Source organism: Sus scrofa, chromosome 5 (assembly GCF_000003025.6).
Source record: "Sus scrofa isolate TJ Tabasco breed Duroc chromosome 5, Sscrofa11.1, whole genome shotgun sequence".
NCBI classification, from domain to species: domain Eukaryota; kingdom Metazoa; phylum Chordata; class Mammalia; order Artiodactyla; family Suidae; genus Sus; species Sus scrofa.
In genome coordinates this window covers 90,270,472-90,297,567 of record NC_010447.5, presented here as the reverse complement: position 1 = coordinate 90,297,567, position 27,096 = coordinate 90,270,472, and the positions used below count along the sequence as shown (strand labels likewise).

General features: G+C 41.9%; 1 protein-coding gene and 1 long non-coding RNA gene across 2 annotated transcripts in view; both read left to right on the top strand.

Annotated features, from left to right (window-relative positions):
* PLEKHG7 (pleckstrin homology and RhoGEF domain containing G7) overlaps positions 1-27,096 on the top strand; it is a 54,593-nt gene that overhangs the window by 15,550 nt on the left and 11,947 nt on the right. Inside the window, 9 exon segments of the mRNA XM_021091261.1 lie at positions 17,400-17,464; positions 17,466-17,516; positions 17,518-17,574; positions 19,925-19,968; positions 19,971-20,035; positions 20,370-20,396; positions 20,706-20,772; positions 22,889-22,898; positions 26,693-26,764. Of these exon segments, the coding sequence (XP_020946920.1) occupies positions 17,400-17,464; positions 17,466-17,516; positions 17,518-17,574; positions 19,925-19,968; positions 19,971-20,035; positions 20,370-20,396; positions 20,706-20,772; positions 22,889-22,898; positions 26,693-26,764 (458 nt within the window).
* Positions 363-16,533, top strand: LOC110260819. The gene is made up of 3 exons (XR_002344325.1): positions 363-568; positions 15,570-15,734; positions 16,387-16,533. It is a non-coding gene; the product is annotated as an uncharacterized LOC110260819 (long non-coding RNA).

The window sequence follows — 27,096 nt, the reverse complement described above, 5'->3', positions numbered from 1 at the left end:
GACACAGAAGCTTACATTTTTATATGAAAAATGTATAGCAAGCAGAGATATTTGGGGAAGGAATGGAGGAAGCACTGTTATAATGATAACTTAAAATAATTTTATAATGCATAGTGCTTTACCAGGCACCTTTCTCAAAATCTCTTTTTTTGTTGTTGCTGTTCCTTTTTTTTTCATGTAGTTGATTTACAGTATTCTATCAGTTTCTGCTGTACAGCGTAGTGACCTGGTCATACATTCGAGCATCTCTTTTTAATCATCAGCACAAAATTGTGACGTTGATTACATTGTCCCCATGTGTCCCTCAGGCTCAGAGGTTATGTGACTTTTGCAAGAGCACATGGCTAATCGGTAGCAAAAAAAAGAATGTAGATAAAGGTCTTCAGGCAAAATCCTCCATTGTGCTTGACACCAAGACTGTTTCCACCTCCTCAGGGCCACTTGCCGTTGCTAAGGAAGTATTAGCATCATGAAACAAAAGGGATAGGGTGAGAAAAAAGGCTTTGGAGGAATTGATGGTGCATCTGCCTTCCACAACCCCAGAGCACGAGCAAAAGCTTCATTAGAGGTAATTAATAATAAAAATAGAATTATATATATGTAATAATTATACATATTTTATAATAGAGATCTATAATAATAAAGGTGACTGGTTGTCGAGCTCTGGCTCTCACCAGGCACTGTGCTTCCTGCTGGTCACCTGTGGTTTCTTGGTCTACACAGTAGTCCTGTGGGATTTCATATTATCGCCATTGTTCGGGAGGTTAGAAACATTAGACACCTTGTGGAAGGATACGGGTTGTTTGGGGGCAGAGGCAGGATTCAGATCTGTCTAAAGCTGATATTCATGCTCCTAGCCTCTGATAGAAACATTGTTGGAGAATTTACATCTGTGTGGTGATACGGTCTGCCTAGGATTGGGCTATGACCGCGCTGGGGTGAATTTACCCCACATACTGTGTGGGGCTGGGGCTTGTAAATGTACATTACCTTGCTGCATATTGGCAAGAGTAGAATTCTCCCCTCTCTTTGTGAAGTAAATTGATGCAGAGAAAGAGACGGGGAACTTTGTAGCAGGTCTCTCAGTGTTACTCAGTTAACAGTTGCTAACAAATCTACCTACATGGACTAAATATTCAGGATGTGTCAGGCACTATTCTCGGTACTTTGCGTGGATGTTCTCATGAAACACCTCTCCCCAACCTGTTGAGGTAGTGACTCTTGTTATCCACACTTCATGATGGGGTTAAGGGAGCTTAAGTAAATTTCCCAAGATCCCAAGAATGCTGGTTGCCCCAGACCAGTGCTGAGGACAACAACAGGTTTATGGGGAGAATGTTTTTATTTGGGACTTTGTATTTATTTCATATCCATGTCACTGTTCTCCTAAAAACATTTTAAAGAAATTTATATATGTTTTATGAATTTTATGAATTTATAAATTTTATGAATTTATAAATGTATAAATTATATAATTTGTATATGAATATATTATGGTTTATATATAAATTTATAAAATTTATACATAAAATTTTATAATCTTTTTGTTGAAGTATAGTTGACATGCCATATTTTGTAATATATATTTATCTTATTTTCTGATATACAGCAAAGTGAATTCATTTTATGTATATATTCCTTTTCCATATTCCTTTCCATTATAGTTTATTACAAGTTATTGAGTAGTTTCCTGTGCTATATAGTAGAACCTTGTTAACTATTTTATATAGTAGTTTGTATCTGCTAATACCAAACTTCTGATTTATCCATTCCCTTCGTCCCCTTTCATAACCATAAGTTTGTTTTCTATGTCTGTGAGTCTATTTCTGTTTTGTAAATAAGTTCATCTATATCATATTTTAGATTCCACATATAGGTAATATAATATGGTACTTGTCTTTCTCTGTTGGGCTTAACTTCACTTAGTATGATAATCTCTAGGTCCATCCATGTTGCTGCAAATGGCATTATTCTTTTTTATGACTGATTAGCATTCCATCATTCTTTTTCATGACTGAGTAGTATTCCATTACATGAGTAGTATTCCATACTGAGTAGTATACACACACGCATTATATATATATAATATGTGTGTGTGTGTGTGTGTGTGTGTGTATATGTATATACACACACAAACAGATCTTTATCCATTCATCTGCCAGTGGGCATTTAGGTTGCTTCCATGTCTTGACTGTTGTAAACAGTATAGCTCTGAACATTAGGGTGCATATATTTTTTCAAATTATCATCTCCTCTGGGGATACATACCTAAGAGATTGATGGATGATAGGGTTGCTCTATTTTTAGGTTTTTGGGGAACTTCTATACTGTTCTCTACAGTGGCTGCACCAGTTTACATTTCCACCAGAAGTACAGGAGAAAGCTCTTTTCTCCATACCTCTCCAGCATTTGTAGAATTTTTGCTGTTGGCCATTCTGACTGGTGTGAGGTAGTACCTCATTGTAGTTTTCATTTGCATTTCCCATTAGTGATGTTGAGCATTTTAAGCCATGTGTATATCTTCTTTGGACAAATGTCTGTTTAGGTGTTCTGCCCATTTTTAAATGGTATGAGCTCTTTGTATATTTTGGAGAGTAAGCCCTTGTCAGTTACATCATTTACAATTATTTTCTCCCATTCTCTAGGTTGTCTTTTCGTTTTCTTTTTTTAATTTCCTTTTTGATTTCCTTGTTGACCTGTGGGTTTTATAGTAGCATATTTTTTAGTTTCCATGTAGTCAGTTTTTTCTCATTTCTTTTCCTGTGGTTGATTTCTAGTTGCCTGCCATTGTGGTTACAAAAAAATGCTTGAAATAATTTGTATACTCTGAAATTTGTTGAGGTTGTGCCCCAGTATGTGATCAGTCCTTGAGAATGTTCCATGTGCACTTGAAAAGAATTATATTCTAGATGTTTTTTGGATGTAATATCCTGAAAATATCGAATCTGTAATTTTGTGTCATTCAGGGCCTCTGTTGCCTTACTGAGTCTCTGTCTAGAGGATCTGTCTATTGATGTGAGTGGAGTGTTAAAGTCTCCTACCATTATTGTGTTCCCATCAGTTTCTCCCTTTATGTCTCTTCATATTTGTTGTATGAATTTGGGTGCTCCTATATTAGGGGCGTATATGTTGATGAGTGTCATATCCTCTTCTTGGATGGATCCTTTTAATATTAAATAGTGTCCCTTTTATCTTTCTTTTTTTTTTTTTTTTTTTTTTGTCTTTTGTTGTTGTTGCTGCTATTTCTTGGGCCGCTCCCGCGGCATATGGAGGTTCCCAGGCTAGGGGTTGAATCGGAGCTGTAGCCACCGGCCTACGCCAGAGCCACAGCAACGCGGGATCCGAGCCGTGTCTGCAACCTACACCACAGCTCACGGCAACGCCGGATCGTTAACCCACTGAGCAAGGGCGGGGATCGAACCCGCAACCTCATGGTTCCTAGTCGGATTCGTTAACCACTGCGCCACGACGGGAACTCCCCTTTTATCTTTCTTTACAGCCTTTGTTTTATTTTTTTTTTATTATAAGGAAAGTAAGGAAATTTATTATTTTATAAAAAGTAAAATAGTATAAACTGTAACAGTACATAAATTGTAACATAGATTAATGAAATATCATTGCCAGTAAAAATAAAAGTAATGAAGATAACACAAAAAATGCTTAAGTAAAAAATGAAATTAAAAAATTATGTAACTGCTATATTAGAATTATTTAATAGTAGGCATGCATCTAAATAAAACTTCAGAGAAAATTAAGTACTTTACAGCTAATTTTACACTATTCCATTTTTTTCTTTTTTTTCCATTTTTTTTATTACTCAAATGAATTTATCACATCTCTAGTTGTATAATGATAACAATCTGATTTCGCAGGATTTCCATCCCACAGCCCAAGCACATCCCCCCACCCCCTACAGCCTTTGTTTTAAAGTCTATTTTGTCTGCGTATTGAGATTCCTGCTTTCTTTTCATTTCTGTTCACATGAAATATTTTTTCCATCCCCTCACTTTCAATTTATATGTAACCTTTGCCCTAAGGTAAGTCTCTTGTAGGCAGCATATTGTAGGCTCTTGTTTTTTTTATCCAGTCTACCACTGTGTCTTTTGATTACAGCATTCAGTCCATCAACATTTAAAGTAATTATTGATAAATATGTATTTACTGCCATTTTAAACCTTGTTTTCCATTTGATCCTATGTTCCTCCTTTGTTTTTCCCTTCTTTTGCTTGGATGATTTTGTTTTATGCTGTGTCCTATTCTGGTTCTTGTGAATATACTGTTTGTTTTTGAATTGTGGTTGTGCTGATTTTCACATGCATTAACCCCTTCCTATATCTGCTTGCTTTAGACTAATAGTCATATAGGCTCAAATACGTTGTTAATAAAAATAGGGTCTAGATTTTCTTACTGTCCTTCACTACATTTTATAATTTTGATGTCCTTTTTTACATCTTCATGTTTAGGGCCACACCTGCGGCATATGGAAGTTCCCAGGCTAGGGATCGAATTGGAGCTGTAGCTGCCGAGCTATGCCACAGCCACAGCAATGCCAAATCCAAGCCACATCTGCAACCTGCACCACAGCTCACGGCAACACCAAATCCTTAACCCATGGAGCGAGACCAGGGATTGACCCACATCCTCATGGATGCTAGTCAGGTTTGTTAACCACTGAGCCATGACAGAACTCCTAGGTCTTTCTTATTTGAAAGAGACTTTTCAGATTTCTTTTAGAATGGGTTTAGTATTGCTGTATTCTTTTAGTTTTTGTTTGAGAAATTTTTTAATTCTCCTTCTATTTTAAATGATAATCATGGTGGGTATTATACGTTGCCAATTTTTCCCTTTTAGAACTTTGAATATATCTTGCCACTCTCTTCTGGCCTGACATTTCTGTTGAGAAATCAGCCAATTCCTTATAAGGATTTCCTTATAATTAACTCTTGTTTTTCCCTTGTTGCCTTTAGAATCCTCTCTTTAACATTGCCATTTTTATTATAACATGTCTTGGTATAGGTCTGTTTGGATTCAGCATGTTCAGGACCCTCTGTGCTTCCTATATCTGGATGTCTATTTCCTTCTTTGGATTGGAAAGTTTTCAGCCTATATTTTTTCCAGTATTATTTTCTTCCTTTCTTTCTTTCTTTTTTTTTTTTTTTAGGGCTGCATCCACAGCACATGGAAGTTCCTAGGCTAGGGTGTGGAATCGGAGCTGTAGTTGCCAGCCACAGCAGCACTGGATCTGATCCGTGTCTGTGAACTACATCACAGCTCACAGCATTGCCAGATCCTTAACCCACTGAGCGAGTCCAGGGATTGAACCCACGTCCTCATGGATGCTATTTGAGTTCATTACCACTGAGCCCCAACAGTAACTCCCCAAATTTATTTTAAGTATCCTTTTCTTTTTCTTTTCCTTCTGGAATCCCTACTCTGTGTAGATTGGCATGCTTTATGTTATGTTACAGATCTCTTATATGTCTTTTTTTTTTTTTCCACTTGGTTTTCTATCTGCTGTCCTGACTGGGCGATTTCCATTATTATATCTTTCAAGTCACTTATTTGTCCCTTTGTCTTATTCATTCTGCTGTTTAATGCCTTAAACTCAGCTTTTGTCTCTGCAAATGATTTTCTAATTTTTCTTGGCTCCTCCTTATAGTTTCTGGTTCTAGTAATCTGTGTTACCATTGATACTCGTTCTTCATTCCCTCAGTATTTTCATAACCTCCTTTTTGAACTCAGTGTCTGTTAGTCTGCAGAGGTCTGTTTCATTGTTTGTTCCTTCAGGGGAATTCTCCTGTTGTTTTTTTAACTGGGAATGGTTGCTGTACTTCTTCATTTTGTTTATATTTTTCTTACCCCATGTGTTTAGGGAAGACAGTTATTACTGTAGTGTTGGAGGGCTATTTATATGCAGGAGCATCCCTGGTTAGCTTATGAGGGCTATTTTTTCTGGCATGGAGGCTACTTTTGGTTTGGATGCTTGCTGACTCTTTCCTCAGTGCAAGCTGTTATCCCCCTGATAAAGGGAAGTGAAGGCCTGCCTGTGCTTCACAGGGAGGTGGGGACAATGGGCGGCCTCTGCAGGCACCACCTGGTTTTTAGGCCCTTGACAGTGGCGGGGACCCAGGGAGAGGTCAGGGTGCATGCTGCTCCTGGTTGAAAGTCCCTGGGCAGTGGCAGTGACCCTCAGGGAAGTGGGGGTAGTGCCCAGAGCCCTGACAGCATCAAAAATGGGGTGTGTGCATTCCCAGGGAGGAGAGGGAAACATAAGGTGCTCGGTCTCAGGATCTTCCATGGCAGCGACCCCTGAGATGCCTGGGGCTTCCAGGGGATTTCTGGTCATAGGACTCTTAGTGATGATGGGCCACACCTACCTCTACAGTCCAGTGGCTGCTGTGATTTGCACCTACCCCATAGCTCAAGCAAAAGGTGCGCCACTGCCTGAGAGCCCTAGCATGCGCAGAGAAGTTTCTATGGCAGTCCTGCCCCTCCTTTTTGTGCCCTCCCCAGCAATGGCACCTTGCTTCTCTGGCAGGCCCAGGCCACCTCCCCAACTCCCTTGGCTGTGGCATGCTACTCCCTAGCCCCTCAGGCTGTTTCCACACAGCCAGTCCTAGTCCTTTCCTTATAACTGAGTGCCATAACCCAAGACTCAGTGCCCAGCCCCTGCCTGAGTATCTCAGGCTGTGGTGTGCTGGCTGGTGGTACCCATGATCTGGCCAGCTCTCTCTGCTTTGCCTTTCTTGGACTGGTTGGTGTGCTTTTCTTGGAGGCTTTGAGGCTTCTGCTCCATCCTGGCTGATCTCAGTTAGGTGGCCTCCCACAGTGTGAATTCCTTTCTTCTTTCACAGCTCCCTCTCAGGAGTGCTGGTCCTGTCCTGATTCTTTTTCTTCCTCTTCTCTCTTTTTCTTCTCCTTTTGTTCTACCCAGTTATGTGGTGGGTTTCTTACCCTTTTTGGAAGTCTTAGGCCTTCTGCAAGCCTTCAGTAGATATTCTATGCAAATCATTCTACATGTAGATTTTTTTTTATGTTCCTAGGAGAAGGTGAGTGCCACGTCCTGCTCCTCCACCATCTTGACCCCACTTTTTTCATTTTCTTACTGGTTTCCTTTGCTGTGCAAAAGCTTGTAAGTTTGATTAGGTCCCATTTGTTTATTTTTGTTTTTATTTCTATTGGTTTGGGAGACTGACCTAATAAAACTTTTGTAAGATTTATATCAAAGAATGTTTTGCCTATGGTCTCTTCTAGGAATTTTATTGTGTGATGTCTTAATGTTTACTTCTTTAAGCCGTTTTGAGTTTATTTTTGTGTGTGGCATGAAGGTGTGTTCTAACTTCATTAATTTGCATGCATCTGTCCAACTCTCCTAACACCACTTGCTAAAGAGGCTGTCGTTTTGCCATTGTATATTCTTGCCTCCTTTGTTGAAGATTAATTAACTGGAGGTGCTGTGTGGGTTTATTTCTGGCCTCTCTTATGTCCCATTGATTCATATGTCTGTTTTTGTACTAATACCACAGTGTTTTGATTACTGTAGTGTTGTCTGAACTCTGGGAGGGTTATGCCTCCAGCTTTTTTCTTTACCCTCAGGCTTGCTTTGGCAATTCTGGGTCTTTTATGGTTCCATGTAAATTTTAGGAGTATTTGTTCTAGTTCTTTGCAAAACGTCATGGATAATTTGATAGGCTTCACATTAAATCTGTAGATTGCTTTGGATAGTATGGCTTTTTTTTTTCTCTCTTTTTAAGGTCACACCTGTGGCATATGGAAGTTGCCAGGCTAGGAGCTGAATTGGAGCTGCAACTGTCCATTGGGCCTATACCACAGCCACAGCAACACCAGATCCAAGCCACATAGGCAACCTATGCTGCAGCTTGCAGCAACAGCAGATTATTAACTCACTGAGCAAGGCCAGGGGTCAAACCCATATCCTCACAGATGTTACATCATGTTCTTAACCCACTGAGCCACGATGGGAACTCCAGTATGGCCATTTTAACAATATTGATTCTTCCAATCCAAGAGCATGGGATAGCTTTCCATTTCTTTAAATCATCTTCAGTTTCCTTTATCAGTGTTGTATACTTCTCAGCATATATGTCTTTCAACTCCTTGGTAAGGTTTATTCTGAAGTTTTTTTTTTTTTGATACAATTTTAAAAGGAATTTTTTTTTAACTTCCCATTTCTGATATTTCATTGTTAGTGTAAAGAAATGCAACTGATTTCTCAAGTTGCCACTGTGGTGCAGCAGGGTAAGGATCTGGTGTTGTCTCTGCAGTGGCTCAGGGCATGGCTGAGGCACAGGTTTTATCCCCAGCCCAATGTAGTGGCTTAAGGATCTGGCAATGCTGCACCTGCGGCGTAGGTCACAGCTATGGCTCAGATTCAGTTCCTGGCCTGGGAACTTTACATTGCCATGGGCATGGCCAAAAAAAAAAAAAAAAAAAAAACAGAAGTGCAACAGATTTCTAAATGTTAATTTTTTATCCTGCTACCTTGCTGAATTTATTTATCAGCTTTAGTAGCTTTTTTGTAGTCTCTATGGTTTTCTGTGTATAGCATCATGTCATCTCCATATAATGACAATTTTACCTCTTTCCTTCCAGTTCAGGTACCTTTTATTTCTTTTTCTTGTGTGATTTCTTGACTAGGACTTCCAGTACTATGTTGAATAGAAGTAGTGAGAGTCTCTTTCCAGAATTTAGTGGGAAGGTTTTCAGCTTTTACTGTTGAGTATTCTGTTGACTGAGAGTTTTCCATAAATAACCTTCATTATATTAAGATGTATTCCTTTTTACCCACTTCAGTAAGAATTTTTATCATGAATGGATGTTGAATTTTATCGAATGCTTTTTCTTCACCTATTGAGATGATCACATAGTTTTTCTCTTTTGTTGATGTGGTGTATCACATTGATTTGTGTATGTTGAACCATTCTTGTGACCCTGGGATGAATCCAACTTGATTGTGGCATATGATCTTTTTTATGTGTTGCTGTATGCACTTTGCCAACATTTTGTTGAGAATTTTTGCATCTGTATTCACTAAAGTTACTGGGCTATAATTTGCTTTGTTGGTAATGCCTTTGCCTGATTTGGTGCTGATGACTTAATAGAATGACTTTGGGAGTGTTTCCTCCTTGTCAGTCTTTTGAAAGAGATTAGAAGGATCTGTATAAGTTCTTCTTTGTATGTTTGGTATAATTCCCCAGTGAAACCATCTGGTTCTGGACTTTTGTTTGCTGGGAGTTTTTTTTAATTGCAGATTTTATTTCACTTCTAATGATTGGTCTGTTCAAATTATCTATTTCTCTTGATTCTGCTTTCATGGGATATATGTTTCTAGAAACTTGTCCTTTTCTTCTAGGTTGTCTAATTTGTTGGTATATAATTGTTTTATATATATATATATATATATATATGCTTATGATTTTGTATTCCTACAGTACTTGTTGTTTCCCTTTTGCATTTCTTACTTTGTTTACTTGGGTCCTCTCTTCTTGGTGAGTCTGGCCTAAAGTTTGTCTATTTTGTTTACCCTTTTAAAGAATTAGCTCTGGATTTCATAGATTTTTTTAATCTCTATTCTATTTATTTTTTCTCTGATCTTTATTAACTTCCTTCTACTCACTTTAGGTTTTGTCTGTTCTTTTTCTAATTATTTTCAGTGGAAGGTTAGATTGAGCTTTTTCTTTCTTTATTTTTCTTTTTTTTTTTTTTGAGGAAGTCGTGTATTGCTATGAATTTTCCTCTTAGGACTGCTTTTGCTGAAACCAGAGATTTTTGTAGTTTGTAGTTGTGTTTTCATTGTCATTTGTTTCATGGTATTTTTAAATTTCCTCTTTGATTTCATCATTATCCAGTTGAGTTTTTAGTAACCTGTTGTTTAGTCTCCATGTAATTCTTTTTTTCTCATTTCTCTTTCTGTAGTTGATTTCTAGTTTTATACCATTGTGGTCAGAAAAAATGCTTGAAATAATGTCTCTGTTAAATTCATTAAGGCTTGTATTGCATCTTAGTATGTGCCCTGTCCTAGAGAATGTTCCATGTACACTTGAAATGAATGTGTATTCTGGGTTTTTTGGATGTAGTGTCCTGAAAATATTAAGTCTAACTTAATATTGTGTAATTTGGAATCTCTCTTGCCTTATTGATTTTCTGTCTGGGAAATCTGTCCATTGATATGAATGGAGGGCTTAAGTCTCCTACTGTTATTGTAATCCCATCCATTTCTCCTTTGAGACTGTTAGTATTTGTTTTATGTATTTGGGCACTCCTATGTTGGGTACATATATGTTGCTGAGTGAAATATCCTCTTCTTGAGTTGATCCTTTTATATAGTGTCCTTTATCTTTCTTTATGGCCTTTGCTTTAAAGTCTATTATGTCTGATATGAGCAGTGCAACTCCCACTTTCTTGTCATTTCTGTTGCATTAAATGTTTTTTTCCATCCCCTCACTTTCAATCTGTGTGTGATCTTCACCCTAAAAGAGTCTCTTGTAGGCAGCATATATATTGTAGGCTCTTCTTTTTTATGTAAGGCCACTCTGTCTTTTGATTGGAACATTTAGTCCATTGATATTTCAGGTGATTATTGGTAGATGTGTATCTGTTGCCATTTTTAATCCTTGTTTTTCAGTTGATTTTGTATTTCTTCTTTGTTCCTTTTTTTGTTTTTCCTTCTGTGGTTTGATGGTTTTCCTTTTTATTATGCTTGAGTTCTCTTATTTTTAGTTTTGGTGAGTCTGTTTTATGTGTGTGATTTTTGGATACTCTATTTTTCTAGTATGTTAATGCATTACCAAATAACTACATGCTTTAGACTGTTAGTCATATAAGATGAAACACATTCTTTCAAAAAAAAATCTACATTTTCTTACTCCCCTCCTCCACAGTTTGATTTTGATGTCCTCTTTAACATCTTCATGTTTATCCTTTTACTGTTCATTGTAGTTTCATCAATTTCACAAATTTTTTTTTTGATCTGTGTATTGGCTTATTTCTGAGTTTCTATTTCCTATAGACTCTTGCTTGTTTCCTATTTATAGAAGATCTTTCAACATTTCTTTTAGGATAGGTTTAGTATTGCTGTATTCTTTTTCAGTTTTTTGCTTGTCTGAGAAATTCCTTGTCTCGTCTTCTATTCTAAATGATAATCTTGCTGGGTAGAGTATCCTAGGTTGCAGGTTTTTTTCTTTTAGTACTTTGAATATATCTTGCCTCTCCGTTCTGGCCTGTGACTTTTCTGTAGAGAAATTAGCTGATAGGCTTATGGGGATTCCCTTGTAACTAACTCTTTGATTTTCTCTTTTAGAATCCTCTCGGTACCTTTTAACTTTTGCCTTTAAATTATAATATTTCTTGGTGTAGTTATGTTTAGTTCATCTTGTTTGGGACCCTTTGTCCGTCCTGTACTGGATATCTGGTGGCATCTTTAAATTTGGGAAGTTTTCAACCATACACTCTTCAATATGCATTTCTCTTTATTCTCTTTCTGGGATCCCTATTATGCATAGATTGGCTAGCTTTATATTATCCCATAGGTCTCATATATTGCTTTTATGTTTTTTTTCAGTTGTCTTTCTGTCTGCTGTTCTGAAGGGATGATTTCCATTATTCTATCATCCAGATTTCTTACTCATTCTTATGCATCGTTTAGTTTGCTCTGTATTGCTTTTAGCTCAGCCTTTGTCTCAACAAATGAGTGTTCTAATTTTAATTGGCTCCTCTTAATAATTTCTAGTTCCTTGCTACAGTGATCTGTATTTCTATTGATAGCCCTTCTTAATTCCTTCAGTATTTTTATTACCTCCTTTATGAAGTCATATCTAGTGACTTAGGTCTGATTTATTGCTTGTTCTTTTTTTTTTTTTTTGTCTTTTGTCTTTTCTTTTTAGGGCCACACTCGCAGCACAGGGAGGTTCCCAGGCTAGGGGTCTAATCGAAGCTACAGCTGCCAGCCTACACCACAGCCATGCCAGATCTGAGCCACATCTGTAACCTACACCATAGCTCACAGCAATGCTGGATCCTTAACCCACTGAGCAAGGCCCATAACCTCATTGTTCCTAGTTGGATTTGTTTCCTCTGTGCCACTACAGGAACTTCTATCATTTGTTCTTTCAGAGGATTTGTCTCATTCTTTTAATTGGGAATGATTCCTCTGCTTCTTCATTTTACTTATATTTCTCTGACTCTCAATTTAGGGGAAACAGTTACCTTCTGTGGTCTTGAAGGGCTGTTTATATGTGGGAGCATCTCCATGTACCCTGTGTGAGTCTGTTTTTGGTACAAGGGCTGTTTTTGGTATAGATGCCTACCACATCTTTCTGCAGTGTGTGTTGGCCATGATTCCTTTGGTGGGGGTGTTACTGGTGTTGTGGTGACCAGAGTCTGCACTGGATATTGAGTGGGGCCTCCTCTTTGCTCTGTGGCTGCCACAGTCCTGTCAGGGACGAGGTTGTTGTTGGAGTAGAAGCCCTCAGATTCATTTCTGAGCAGTGGCGTGGGGTAGGCAGAACTGGAGCTCTCCCAGTGGGAAAGGCCCACTGAGTATTCCTCCACAGGATCTGTCCATCAGGCAGTGCATCCTGTGGTGTTAGCTGTCACCTGTTGTTGGCCCTGCCTCTGCTTTTGGAATGCAGACAGCTGGCCCCAATATCCCTCAGGCACTGTGCTCAGAAATCCACCAGCTTAGATCTCCTGGTGCATATTTCCTGAAGCCAGGCACCAGCTCTGCCATGTGTTTCACATGTCACATACCTGGACCTGCCATGAGGGCTATGGAATCAGCACAGACCCTGGCCCTGCCTCAGCATATGTGCACCCACAAAGCCTGCAGCTGCTAAGTCTGGACCCACACCAGCCACAGGGAGCACTACTCTGATGTCCTGCAGGTGCTGAGCTTACAAAGGTGCCAGGTGGCATAAATCCACCAAAGCCACTGGACAAGATGGATTTCAGCCCCACCTCCACGTTTGGCCATCACTAGTAGAGGCAGAGCTGCACCTGCTGTGAGCACACTGAGATAAGGCTACTGTGGCAGGGCCCCACCCCCCTCTTCACGTGCTTGTTAAAAATGGGGCTTCTATGGTAAACCCGAGCTCCTTCTCATGCACACCCCTCGTCGAAGCCCAGGCCACACTCTAGCTCCTTTGGGCTGTCTCCACGCAGCCAACCCCTTTGTGCACTGAAGCCCAGGTTTCAGCACCCAGCCCCTGTGTGCATGTCAGGCTGGGGAGTGCAGGGAGGTGGCCCTCTCCTTTCTTCTGAGCCTCTGAAGCTCCTTTCTGTCCCTGCTGATCTCCCAGCCGTGAAGGTGCTTCCCGGGGTGAGGGAACCTTTCCCTTTCACAGCTGCCTCCCAGGGCCACAGGTCTCATCCCAAGTTTTTTTTTTTTTTTTTTTTTTTTTTTTAGTCTTTTGTCCTACCCAGTTACATGGTCATGTTTCTTGTAGCTCTGGTTGTGTGAGATCGTCCAGCATTCAGTAGGTATTCTGGGAGAATTGTTCCACTGTGTAGATGTATTTTTGACGTATTTGTTGGAGAAGGTGAACTCCATGTCCTTCTATTCTGCCGTCTTGTTCTTCCACCTATGAATTTAGTTATAAAACAAAAGCAGCCTCCATGGATCTAGACCCATCCATGAAAAGGACTTTATGTCCAGTCTCTCATGACAGAATTTCTTTACCTTCTCTAATGGACCTGAAAAATACAGCCAATAGAACGATGAAAGAAAAACTTAAACAGGAGTTCCCATCGTGGCGCAGAGGTTAACGAATCCGACTAGGAACCATGAGGTTGTGGGTTCGGTCCCTGCCCTTGCTCAGTGGGTTAACGATCCGGCGTTGCCGTGAGCTGTGGTGTAGGTTGCAGACACGGCTCAGATCCCTCGTTGCTGTGGCTCTGGCGCAGGCCGGTGGCTACAGCTCCGATTTGACCCCTAGCCTGGGAACCTCCATATGCCGCAAGGGCGGCCCAAGAAATAGCAAAAATACAAAAAAAAAAAAAAAAAAAAAAAAAGAAAAAGAAAGAAAGAAAAACTTAAACAGTTTTACTTTAAAAATTATCACACCTCTTTTTTTTGCTCTTCTGAAACCTTCCAAAAGCTTCAGGTATCTCTGCCTGGATCTTTGTCTAAATTATTTACCACTGATGTTTCCTTTCTGATTGATACCTGGGGGAGATTAGGTATTTTCACATTTACCCTGAATACTGCGCTGGCAGCCAGAGTTATTCCCTACAGTGTGAAAACTTGGAGCCGTGGCCCATGGATTTGTGTTTTGAGGAAATCCCTAATTGCTGCTGAGATGTCAGATACTAGAGCTCCTCAGCCTCCCACAAGGCCAGCAGGTGAGGCTACCGCCAGTGACCGAGCATGGAAATCAGCCCCTAAGCCCACCTCCTGTGGCCTCTCCACCCTCTTTCCCCTTGTTCCCACTCCCAGATTTTCCGCATCTGCACTCCCCCTTCTTCTCCATCCCTTCCAGCCCCAGTGACAGTCACAGCCACTTAGAGCTGGCTGAGAACTGGAAGGTCATCTAGGACTCCCCATTTTACAGGAGAGGACTCTGAGATGCAGGGAAGGGAAGTGGTTTCTCAGCCTTGAAGCCTGGCCTGTAGAGCTCCTTCCTCCGGGCACCCCTGGGCTCACTTGCCGACTTGCCATCTGTAGGTGGGAAAGTGGGAAGGACCATGTCCAGCAGAATTCCCATAGGAGGACCCCTCGGTGTTTTGAAAGGGGATTCTTTGATAAAGCTGCAACTGGGGGAGGGTAACACAACCCCCTTCCTCAGGACCTGGGCAAGCAATGAAAGACAAGGATAAATTAAGACACGTGAGGCTGGGAGAGAAAAGGCAGAAAGTTGGAGGGGGAAAAGAAAGAAAGAGCTCTCTAGTTTCAAATAAGAAAATGGCAAAATGGGGTAAGTGGTGGTGGCTGTGTATATGCCCCCACCCCAATCTGAAATCTTCAGTAAAATAAACACACATATTCATAAAGCATTTGGCATGAGTGGGTTCACAGTGGAAACCAACACAGGAAACCAACCAAAGTGCTCAGTTTGGCATTTGGCCCATGCTGTTCAGAGAAGAAACAGTGTGTTCAAACAGGGATCCAGGGGCCAAAAGAGGCCATTAGAATCAGAGTCTCTTTGTAAATATCTAAAGAAGGTTCCAGACTTGTTGGAAGTCTGAGCCAGTTGTGCCTGTGTCCTAAACGCAAGGGCTGACTGACACCCGGGCATAAAGTTGGAGGACGCTATCTTTGGGGAAGCAGAGGGAACCTTCCACAGTGTACACTTGCCCCTTGGTAGCCACAGGGGATTTGTTCCAGGACCCCCACACGTCCCAAAATCCTTGGATGCTCAAGTCCCTCACAGAAAATGGTGTAGTATTTACATAAAACCTACGCCCATCCTCCTGTACACTTTTAACTCATCGCTCGGTTACTTATATGTATAAAAGGTAAACGCTCTGTAAATATTGTAAATACAAGGTAAATGCTATCGTAAATTTTTGCTGGTGTGTAGCAAATTTTTAAACTTTCTGGAATTTTTCCCCAGGTATTTTCATTTTACAGCTGGTTGAATTTGATGATGCAGAACTTGCCGATAGTGAGACCAACTGCACCTTGACCCACCTGAGGCCGGTCTTGAGAGTCTGGGTTGTGGCGTGAAGTACTTAACCTGGGCCAGGACTGAAAAAGAGGGGAGACTTGAGAGCCTGCAGTAAGAAAAATATTTATACGTTTTATTTCTTTATTAGATATATATGCAATGGAATACCACATAGCCGTTAAACAAAATGGCATGCCATTTGCAGCAACATGGATGCAACTAGAGATTCTCATACCAAGTGAAATAAGTCAGAAAGAGGATAAATAGCATACCATACCACTTATATGTGGAATTTAAATATGGCATAAATGAACCTGTCTGCAAAACAGAAGTAGACTCGTAGACATAGAGAACAGACTTGTGGTTGCCAAGGGTGGGGGATGGACTGAGAGTTTGGGGTTAGTAGATGCAAACTATTACATTTAGAAGGATATGCAGTGAGACCCTACTGTGTAGCATGTGGAACCATAATCTAATCTCCTGGTATAGATCATGAAGAAAGATAATATATGAAAAGGAATGTGTGTGTGTGTGTGTGTGTGTGTGTGTGTGTGTGTGTCGCTTTGCAGAAATTAGCACAATATTCTAAGTCAACTATACTTTAATAAAAAATAAAGGAAAAACACCTAGGCTAAGGGTGGTATGATCCATTTAGAGTTGAACTTAGGACAGATATGGTGAGAGCAGGGTGGGGGAGAGAAGAAGACGTGAACACAGCCTTTAATAATGCTTTTTTGCATACCTGTGTGTACTCTAACCACAGACGTGGCTCCAGGGGTCATGTGTCATCTACACAAAAGCTGGGGCCTCTCAAGTTCATTGTGGCATTCAGAGAAACAGACCAGCAGATGAAACAAATGTAAGAGCTGTTTTCATGTTTACTTATGTTTCTCAGATATCATTTATGGAAATCCATTGTACAACTCATAGCAGTACTTGCTAAAATTTCTTTTTATGCCTCCCCTGTTCTGTGTACACCTGCAGCTGATTCTTTCAGCAGACTCTCCCTGTTGACAGTTGTCTGTTTCCCTCTCCTCTCCCCTCTTTTTTCTATATCATGTAGATCAATTTAGTCTCTTCAGCTTCTACTTTCATTTTCTCTTTGTTATCCCAACTCCCTGCAGCAAAGGAGAATCAGGGACCTGATTCAACAAGTAAAAACCCTTTCTTTTCCTTTCTCCTCATCCAGTGTTAATTCTCAATTCTAATGGCATTGCAGCAAGGGTGGAAGCAGAGTTGGCAAAACCAGAAATCTCCCCTGGGGGCCAGGGAAAAGGAGAAGGCAGTGGGAGGGGTCAGCAGAGCTGCAGTGTGTATATTAATAGAGCTTCTGACTGCAGATGGAATATGCAATTTCTAGAGGATTTAACAAAATCCAAACTTTTTCTGTGCATTCGAATCTTGACATCAGTTTTCCCATTTAGCTCCGATGAGGGACAGTGTGGTAGGTGATGCTGACGACTTCCGCCTTCATCACCATTTCTGGGAAGATAAGACATCTGAAGAAAAATCGTTTCATTTTAGTAACATTCAATAATATTTCCTACCCACTTCAGACCTGAATTTGACACTGTTAGATGGATGCTTGTCAAAGACAGTTTAATATGGAGTTTTCAAAAGGAAAGTCTAGTCCACAGCTTATACATTTTACCAGCAACATCATAGGTGGGTCATGCCATTACCGAATGATATCTCAGTGGGTCTCTTGTGTCCAGACTTCTCAGTGCCTTGAGAGGAGAAGCAGTGTTCTGATACACTGGCTCTTGCCTTCCTCATTGGTGTGAGCAAAATGAACAGTGCAGACAGCTTCACATGCCTGAGCTGCTAGTGGCCCCCTGTGTAGGCCAAATTGATACCCCTGTTGCCAAAGAAAGTCTGGAAAAGGAGTACAGACTACTGGGAAAATCATTATCTGCTTCATCAAGGAGAAGGTGGAAAAGTCAGTCTGTAAGTTCCTGAGATGAGAGACTCAGAGCTGCAGTATCAACTTTAATCAAAGAGTTGGGGGGCCCTGTGGCTCCTGGGAACGTTCTGGGCTTTCATTCATAGGAGGTAAGTCCATTGGCTTGAGGTCAACGTGGAGTCAGGTTTAAGTGCATTGTAAATCAAACACACTGAAAACAATGGGTTTCAGTCACATCCTGGTGAACCCTGTGAGAACTCCAAGGTCATGCAGGACGGGGCTCTCTCTCCAGGGCTCGCAGATGTGAAATCAGGCAGGAAAAGTTCTGCCTCCCAGATGATGAAGGCACTTTGTTTTTAACATCCATACTGAACCCACACACAAAGCAAGTGGGAATAAACACCACGGGAAACCTTTCCAGAGGATAAATTAGCGTCTCTCATTTTTTTTAGGTAACTGAAATGCAGGGCTAATTTATTTTTTTTTTTCATTTTTTTTTATTACTCAAATGAATTTATCACATCTGTAGTTGTATAATGATCATAACAATCTGATTTCACAGGATTTCCATCCCATAGCCCAGGCACATTCCCCCACCCCCCAAACTGTCTCCTCCGGAGACCATAAGTTTTTAAATGTCTGTGAGTCAGCATCTGTTCTGCAAAGAAGTTCTGTCTGTCCTTTTTTCAGATTCCACATGTCAGTGAAAGCATTTGATGTTGGTGTCTCATTGTATGGCTGACTTCACTTAGCATGATAGTTTCTAGGTCCATCCATGTTGCTAAAAATGCTGGTATTTTGTTCTTTTTAATGGCTGAGTAATATTCCATTGTGTATATGTGCCACATCTTCTGGATCCACTCCTCTGTCGATGGACATTTAGGTTGTTTCCATGTCTTGGCTATTGTAAATAGTGCTGCAATGAACATCGGAGTACATGTGTCTTTGTGAGTCGTGGTTTTCTCTGGATAGATGGAAATGCAGGGCTAATTTAAATATAATGCCAATTGCAATCTTCAAAACTGAAGTTTGGGAATAGGAAAAGAGCAAGCCTGTGATGACTGATGTTTACTTGGGTGGCTCTATAATCAAATTCAAATAAGGAAGTCCATGATGTATGTCCATAAACCAAGATTTCGTGGGAAGCATCAAAAGGGGACAGTTCAGATTGATGATTATCAACTGTACAGAATGATGTATATTTTTCTTTTGCAAATTTAAAAGTAAAATGACTGCTCTTGGAGTTGCTGTCATGGCTAAGAACCAGACGGGAATCCATGAGGATGCAGGTTTGATCCCTGGCCTTGCTCAGTGGGTTAAGGATCTGGCGTTGCCATGATCTGTGGTGTATGTATAGCACAGATGTGGCTCTGATCCTGTGTGGCTGTGGCGTAGGGCAGCAGCTGTAGCTCTGATTTGACCCCTAGCCTGGGAACTTCCATATGCCACAGGTACAGTCCTAAAAAGAAGAAAAATAAAAGTAAAGTAAAATGACTGTTCATTTGGAAATTTTTTTCCTTTTAAAATTTTTTTTTCAAATTCTAAAATAACCCAAGAAACTAGAATTCAGCTTATCAAGTGAATAAGGCAAAAATTCAATTAAAGACAGACTTTTTTAAACTTTTAAAGTAACATTGATGATTACTACTCATTCTGATAGGTTTGTGAGTGAGATAATAATAACATCTCTTCTAGGAATTTCTCAATAAATACCAATTCTCATTGTTGGGGAAAGAGATCCCTATGCCTCCCTCCACGTCTCTGAGCTTAAAGATGGTGATTTCTCAAGGATTCCCTAACCATGTGATTCTGTGGGCTTAAGACTTGCCCCCACCCCCATGCTCCAAAAACCATTTCAAAACTTATATAGCAATATGTTGTTAGAAAATGTTTATTTTTTAATTTTTTAATTTTTATTTTTTTCCATTATAGCTGGTTTTGTCAATTTTCTACTATGCAGCAAGGTGACCTAGTCACACATACATATATACATTCTTTTTTCTCACATTATCATGCTCTATCGTAAGTGACTAGATACAGTTCCCAGTACCATACAGCAGGATCTCATTGCTTATCCATTCCAAAGGCAAGAGTTTGCATCTCTTAACCCCAAATTCCCAATCCATCCCACTCCTTCTCTTACTGTTTTGTTCCTTTCTCTTCTGGAATATCTACAATTCTTAAATGGAATCTCCCTTTTCTGTCTTGCAAATACAACTGTCTTATCATTTTTATCTGAGAACTGCAAGAGCCCCTATAAATTCATTGAACCTAAGATATGGTTTGGCTCCAGGGCCAGTCATTGTGTCTAAATGATTCGGTGGATCTTGGTTAAATTTTATGCTGTGATGTCTCGTGCATTTCAAAATACTTTGATGTATCTTTATCTTTCGGGGGCTCTTGAAGGAAACGTGAAGTGGCTCAATGGTTTTGAAAAATGCAGACACTACAGGAGATTGTAGTGTGGCCTCCACTTTGGAGTAGAGAGAAAAGGTTTTTTATTCCAGAGGTACAGCAGAGATCACTTAGAACTTCTGTCCTTTTTCAGAAGTTTGGCATTCAGCTGGGAATACCCTGAATAATAAATCTTACTTTATGAGCAAGAAGTTAAGCCTTCATCCACATGGCATTGTGTCTGTGGGGGGGCGGGGCTGGCATCCTCATGTCTTGCCAGGGTGGTCCTCTGAGAGGTTTTCCCATTCTTCCCCATGCTCACATCCATTTGCTGGCATTTCCAAACGTCCTCACCTTTCTAGACAGAGTAGGTTGTTTCACCTTCTGGATCATGCTGTTTTCCAGTCACTAACAACTAATCTTTTTTATTTTATCCCTTGTTTTGCAAGTGCCTGAAGCACATTTTAAAAGAACACATGGGGGGAGTTCCCGTCGTGGCGCAGTGGTTAACGAATCCGACTAGGAACCATGAGGTTGCGGGTTCGGTCCCTGCCCTTGCTCAGTGGGTTAATGATCCGGTGTTGCCGTGAGCTGTGGTGTAGGTTGCAGACGCGGCTCGGATCCCGCGTTGCTGTGGCTCTGGCGTAGGCCGGTGGCTACAGCTCCGATTCAACCCCTAGCCTGGGAACCTCCATATGCCGCGGGAGCGGCCCAAGAAATAGCAACAACAACAAAAAAAAAAACAACAAAAATAAATAAATAAATAAATAAAGATAAAAGAACACATGGAAAAAAACATCGTGTCACCAACCACCAGACACCTTCTCTGCAAAGGCAAATGAACTCTCGAAGGTAAATAGCCGTTTGCTTTACAAACCCAGCATCTTTGCTCCTCATAAGTTGTCTGGCCGATGCTGATAGAAGGGTGGCAGGAGTTGTGTTTACCTGTGGCCAGGATTACAGGAGATGTGAATCGGGCCATCCTGTCGGGGTCATGCAGACTCCAGCTTGATCAGAGACCACGACCTGACATGCCCTCCCCTTTCTCTCTGTAGGATGGAATCACTACATCGACCTCAGAAGGTGGTTGTTAAAGTGAGGAAACATACGTGAAGAGCTTAGCTCAAGGTCTGGAATTGAGGAAACAGTGTCAGCTCTTAGCAGCATTTTACTCCTCCGGTGAGCTGGGCGGTCATACTTTCATTGTTGACTGAGATCCGTGATATAACCCATGTTGTGTGGGGTAGGTACCGTTGGAGGATAGAAACTCAGATTTCTGCAGAACCCTTTCCCTCTCGTTGGGAAGCTCTGCCATAATGAGCAGACCTGAGGTGCAAATCCGGGAGAGAGTCTGATGCTGGAGAAGCCTGGAAAGGCTTCATGTGGTCCAGGGGATTTGAGGTGGGCTTTGGGGGGATGGAGAGATGTAGCTAAGAGGAAGGACCTCCTGGATGAAAAGCACAACAAGAGAAAAGGTCTGGAGGCAGAAGCCACCTGAGAGCCCAGGCTCACAGCAGGCGGTGAGGAGGCTGCCTCCCGGGCTCCCTCCCAGCTCGGCCTTTCCTGCCTGGGTCACCTTGGGCCACCGACAGCCGTCTCCCCAGGCTGCACTTTCCCCCCTTTGTTGTGAGGATCAAACGACCTAATGGACAGATAAGCACTGGAAAGAACGGTTGGCAGGGAGTCCGTGCTTAGTAAATATTATGCTCAGAAAGGGCTGTCCGACTAAAATAAGATTTGCATTCATATCTTCACAGAATCGCCATCGAGTAGCAACTGAACCCCTGTGAGATGTAGGATGGCCTATTTTTGGTCACCTGAGATCTTGTCAGGGCTGGGGGGTGCCAGGCAATAACTGCTTATTCAGTACGCATCTGTGGAGATCTGCTCTATTTCAGGGGTAGCACTTCATGTCAGGTTGGGACAGAACCCCCACTGGCAGCTGCCAACTTGGGAAGATAGACCTGCCCAGCGTTTTCACACATTTTCTCCTTCCAGTGGGTTATGCAGAGCAGTTACATTTAATCTCATGTCACAGGTGAGACAGCTGAGGCTCAGGGAGGTTCCATATCATGCCCAGGCCAGTTGGCAAGGTAATGGCATCCTTCAGACCCAAACTAGGCTGCCTCACATAGCAGGCTTCCAGAGTCACAGCAACTGCCTTGGAAGCCACAGGGCCCCAGCCAGGAAATAGGCAACAAGAAGGGTTCTCAGACGGGGACATGACAGGCTTAAAAGCGTGTTGAAGAAAGAGTTACGGGAAGCAGTGCGCAAAACAGCATAGAGGAGACCAAAGCAGAGAGGCCAGCCCGAGGTGCCGCGGAGACGCAGAGGGAGGTGAGAAGGCCTGTTTTTCAACCATCCCCACCTGTGGACCACCCCTCCCACTTTCATTTGGAAAGATAACAATGTTACCTTTTCTTTGATGCTATTTAAGATTTTAAAAAAAAATTATATCATAGTAGCAAAGCCAACTGCAACCCAGATTGAAAAGTAATGAAGCAAAACAGTTCTTTGTGCAGACATGTGCCTTCCCGTCCAAAACTGGCCTCCACCTGGAATTGTCAGAGATTTTATTTCACCTCTTCCTTCTGTCCACCAGTTTCCCAACATTCTGAGATGCCCTAGCCTATCCTAAAATGTTAGAAATGGGCATGGATCGAAAAGGATAAATGTGAGAGCAGTTTCACGGGTAGAAACAGGTGAGACTTTAAGATTAATGAAGTGGATGAAAAGGAAATGGGTGGAAGTGCCTTTAAGTGTGGTTATCTATCCACCTGAAAGGTGGTGGGTAACGCTGAGGTGGCAGAGGGAGTGGGTCACGGAGTCAGTTTTGGGGTTCAGGTGTGGACATGATGCCAGGCCACGTAGAAGCTGGAGAACATGACCTCATGACTGTAAAATGTCTCTTGGTGAAAAGCCACTTCAGGAGTTCCCGTTGTGGCGCAGAGGAAACGAATCCGACTAGAAACCGTGAGGTTGCAGGTTTGACCCCTGGCTTCGCTCAGTGGGTTAAGGATCCGGCCTTGCCGTGAGCTGTGGTGTAGGTCGAAGACACGGCCTAGATCTGTCATTGCGGTGGCTCTGGTGTAGGCCGGTGGCTACAGCTCCGATTAGACCCCTACCTAGCCTGGGAACCTCCATATGCTGCAGGTGCGGCCCTAAAAAGACAAAAAGCCACTTCAGATGTGCCGTCATACGTCATGTGAGGGGGTGCTTGTCATGGAAGCATGGACGGGAGACTGATCTAAGCAGGAGGATCAGCCTAGCTTCTCAGGAGAGGTTTCTCGTAGCGTCAGATGGGGTGGAATGGGTTGGACCTCCCTAAACATCACACACAACAGGACCTGTTTGACAGCGTAGACGTTTTGATTTCATCAGGGAGGGAGGTGTCACATAGTAGTGTCGAATCAAGTTTAAAGTCCCTGGGACTTTAACTCCAAGTTGACACAGAGGTGTGGTAGGGGCCTGAGGGTGACAGTGTTAGAAGAATCAGGGCATCATTTGAATGGAGAAAGCATCGGACCAGGAATTAGGGATCTGGCACCAGTTGTGGGCTTCGGAGAAGGTTTACATGCCCTTCATCTCTTCTGTTACTGTTGATGATCGGGGCAGTTTTTTCCAGCCTTAAAAACTGTAGTGTTGAAAGAAGTGCGTTTTCTCACCCTCAGAAGGTGTACGTTTTTATTACTTTTAGGCTGGTTATAACCAGCTCCTTGTTGGAATTCATGCCCACACACTTGTCACAAATGCATTACTCCCCAAAGACTGGTATTTCTAAGTAGGAAAATGAGCAAGGTTGAGATGCGTGTGATGGCCCAGACATTGTAGCACCTAAAGAACACAATTGTGTGGGCTGCTGCAGAACAGGAATAAGTCAGGAATGCTGCTGTGTTTCCTAGGAGTGTGGTGAAAGCCCCACCGTCCAGATTCTATGAGGAAAACATAAAGATCTAGTCTAGTTAGACCTGTACAAGTTTTCAGAGTTCCCTGGTGGCTCAGCGGGTTAAGGACCTGACTTGTCACTTCGGTGGCTCGGGTTTGATCCCTGGCCCAGGAACTTCTGCATGCTGTAAGCATAGTCAAAAAACAAAAAACAAACAAACAAACAAAAAACCTGGTTGTGTGGCACTTAGCTTCAGACTCCTAGGATGATAAATATAGTCTGACTTTATTTTTATAATCTTTCTCCTCATTCATACTTTTTCATATTCCCATATTTACTTTTTAGCACTGTCAGTTCTTGAATTTGTCTTAAATCTTGTTTATGTATTATGTGTCTACCCTCACTAGAATTAAACCTCTCTGAAGACAGAGATTCTGTCTTAATCGTCTGTGTATAGTAGGTGCTCAGTATTTGTTGGCAGCTTGGTGGAAAACCAGGGCCTCCGTAAATGGTAGCTAAAATAGTCACCATTTCCTAGAATGAAGTCTAAGACATGGAACATGTCCTAGAAGGTGTCCTAGAAGATACCTGTTGGTTAAGTACTTCACGTTAGAAGGAGGAAACAGAGCTGTTTCGTTTTGACCGTGGTCATCCGCCTCGTTCGGGTAAGAGGGACAGGGGGTGGGAGCTGTGTTTAGCAGGTCTCAAAGGTCTGATGTGGACCGGACTTCCCGGTCACTCCTCATGCTCTGTGTTCATTAGGATATGAGTCAGCTATTGGACGCAGACAGGTTTCTTTCTCTCCGTAAAACTCTGAGCTGTGTGACAGCTCCCCTCCCTGAAGCGTAAGGGATCCAGGCTTCCTGTGTCCGGGTGCTCTGCTGTCCTTGAGCACTGCTTTCTTCTGTGGCCCCAAGACAAGCCACCCGTGTGTCGGCATTCTAGCTCATGGCCCACTGGTCAGGATCTCGTCACTTGGTCATAGGTAGTGACCAGGAAACCTGGAAGATGTGTTTATTCACAAGGAGCATCTACCCACTAAAACATGGAAATTTCATTACTGCAAAAGAAGGGGCGAATGGTTTTTGAGGGACAACCAGCCGTCTCTGCCGCAGCCCACTTTGTGAAAAGCAAAATTTCTAGTAGCAATGGAGAGGAATACATTTTTTAAAAAAACTGTTCAGGGACAATTCAAGGCTGAGTAAAATGTCTAATTTCTCTTCTATACCGATACAGAAAGTATCTTTCCTCTAATCTTTAAAGAGAGGGGCTAGAAATGAGTCCTAGATATTTTTATCTATTAATTTAATCTTAGACACCTCATTTCCAGGGAGTAAAAGTAATGAGAAAGAACTTCTAGAATAATATGAAAAAATAGAATAGTAAATATACTTATTTTTCTTATATTTAAGTGCCTGACACATTCCCCTCTGAAAGGAGTGCCTTCCCTCTCAATTCTTTTAAGTTAAACCGTTTCTTTTTCTAAGAGATGGAGTTAGAGAGGTGAACTTCTCGTTCTAATATTTGGTTTCTCTTCTCTCCCCTTCTTAGGGAAAAGTAGAAAAGCCTCTTTGCCTTAAGTTATTATCAAAAGCAATACTAGAAGCGCTTGAAACTATAAAGCTGCATGAAGACTATTTAAACCTCTGTAGACACGTTGTAAAACTTGAGAAACAGACTGTTTTAATGACTGTCTTAGCCAGGGCTGCCAAGACGAATAGCACAGCCCGGGTGGCTTAAACAATAGGCATTTATTTCTCACAGTTCTCGAGGCTGAAAGTCCAGGATTACGTTTCGGGCAGATTCACTTTCAGGTGAGAGCTCTCTCTTGGGTTTGCAGACGGCCCCCTCCTCGGCGTCCACGCATGACAGAGACGCAGAGAGCTCTGGTGTGTCCTTGTGGGATGACCCTAGCACTGTCGGGTCAGGGTCCATCCTTAGGCCTTCATTTAATCCTAATTCCTTACTCCAGGCCTTCACAGTGGGAGGTTAAGGCTTCCACAGAGAACTGGAGGGAGATGCACTTCAGTCCCCAGCACTGGCAAAGGGCCTTTTTTCTAGTTAATGTACACCTTTGCCAGTGACCACCCAGATGAGTCAAGGGGCAAAAATGCCGGAGTTCTTTTAGTCAACAGATGTGCCCTAGGCTTAGTTGAAACCACTGCAAATACCATTCAAGTTACTTTTTTTTTTTTTTTTTTTTTTGTCTCTTTAGGGCTACGCCAGCAGCATATGGTGGTTCCCAGGCTAGGGGTCGGATCGGAGCTGTAGCTGGCCGCTGGCCTACATCCCAGCCACAGCAACATCAGATCTGAGCCGTGTCTGCGACCTACCACAGCTAACGGCAACATCGGATCTCTGGCCCACTGAGTGAGGCCAGAGATCGAACCTGTGTCCTCATGGATGCTAGTCAGATTGTTTGCACTGAGCCATGACGGGAGCTCCGTCATTCACGTTATCTTAGATGCACATGAAAAGCATCACAAATACAATGTCTTTAAGGTTGGAAACATGGGAGCTCCCATTGTGGCTCAGTGGTAACGAAGCCGACTGGTGTCCATGAGGACACAGGTTCGATCCGTGGCCCCACTCAGTGAGTTAAGGATCCAGCATTACCATGAGCTGTGGTTAGGTTGCAGACATGGCTTGGGGAAAAAAGTTGGAAGCATGGACTCGCATCAGGTCCCTGCTTTGAGGAGAAATCAGTTCAACCGTGATGCAGTTTTCTGAACCACATGATTAGAGCCCCCTGAACTGTAGGCCTGTCTGCCCTGATCCCCCGCCTATATTCTTTTCTAAGGGATTCTTTGGTTTTTTTGTTTTTTTAAACCCTTCTGCTTACTATTTCCAGCCCCAAATTCATCATCTATCTTTCCTCAACACAAGATTCCTCGATGTTTATCTGTTTCTGTCTAATGATTTCCTCTTAGGAAACTAAGCACAACAAGGTAAAATACAGTCGCTTCTTTCCAAGTGAGTCTGCGAAATGAGTTTAGAAATATTTCTGAATAAATTGAGTTGAAAAGATTCTTAGGCATCAAATTGGATTTTACCCTCTAAAAATGGAGGCATTATAAAATACTGGCTTTTTCAGTCAGAGAGCTCTGAACTGAAAAACAGCCGTCACAAAAGCCGGTCCCATTTCTTAAGGACGTCAGAAGGTGTGTATGTTTTTAGAATGCCTTAGTCTTGATACTTCCGAGGTAAGTCCCAGATGTTACAGGACTTGGTGCCTGCGTCAGCAAATGAAATTAAGATACTCTTGTCCACATTGGCCTTTTTTCCTCTTG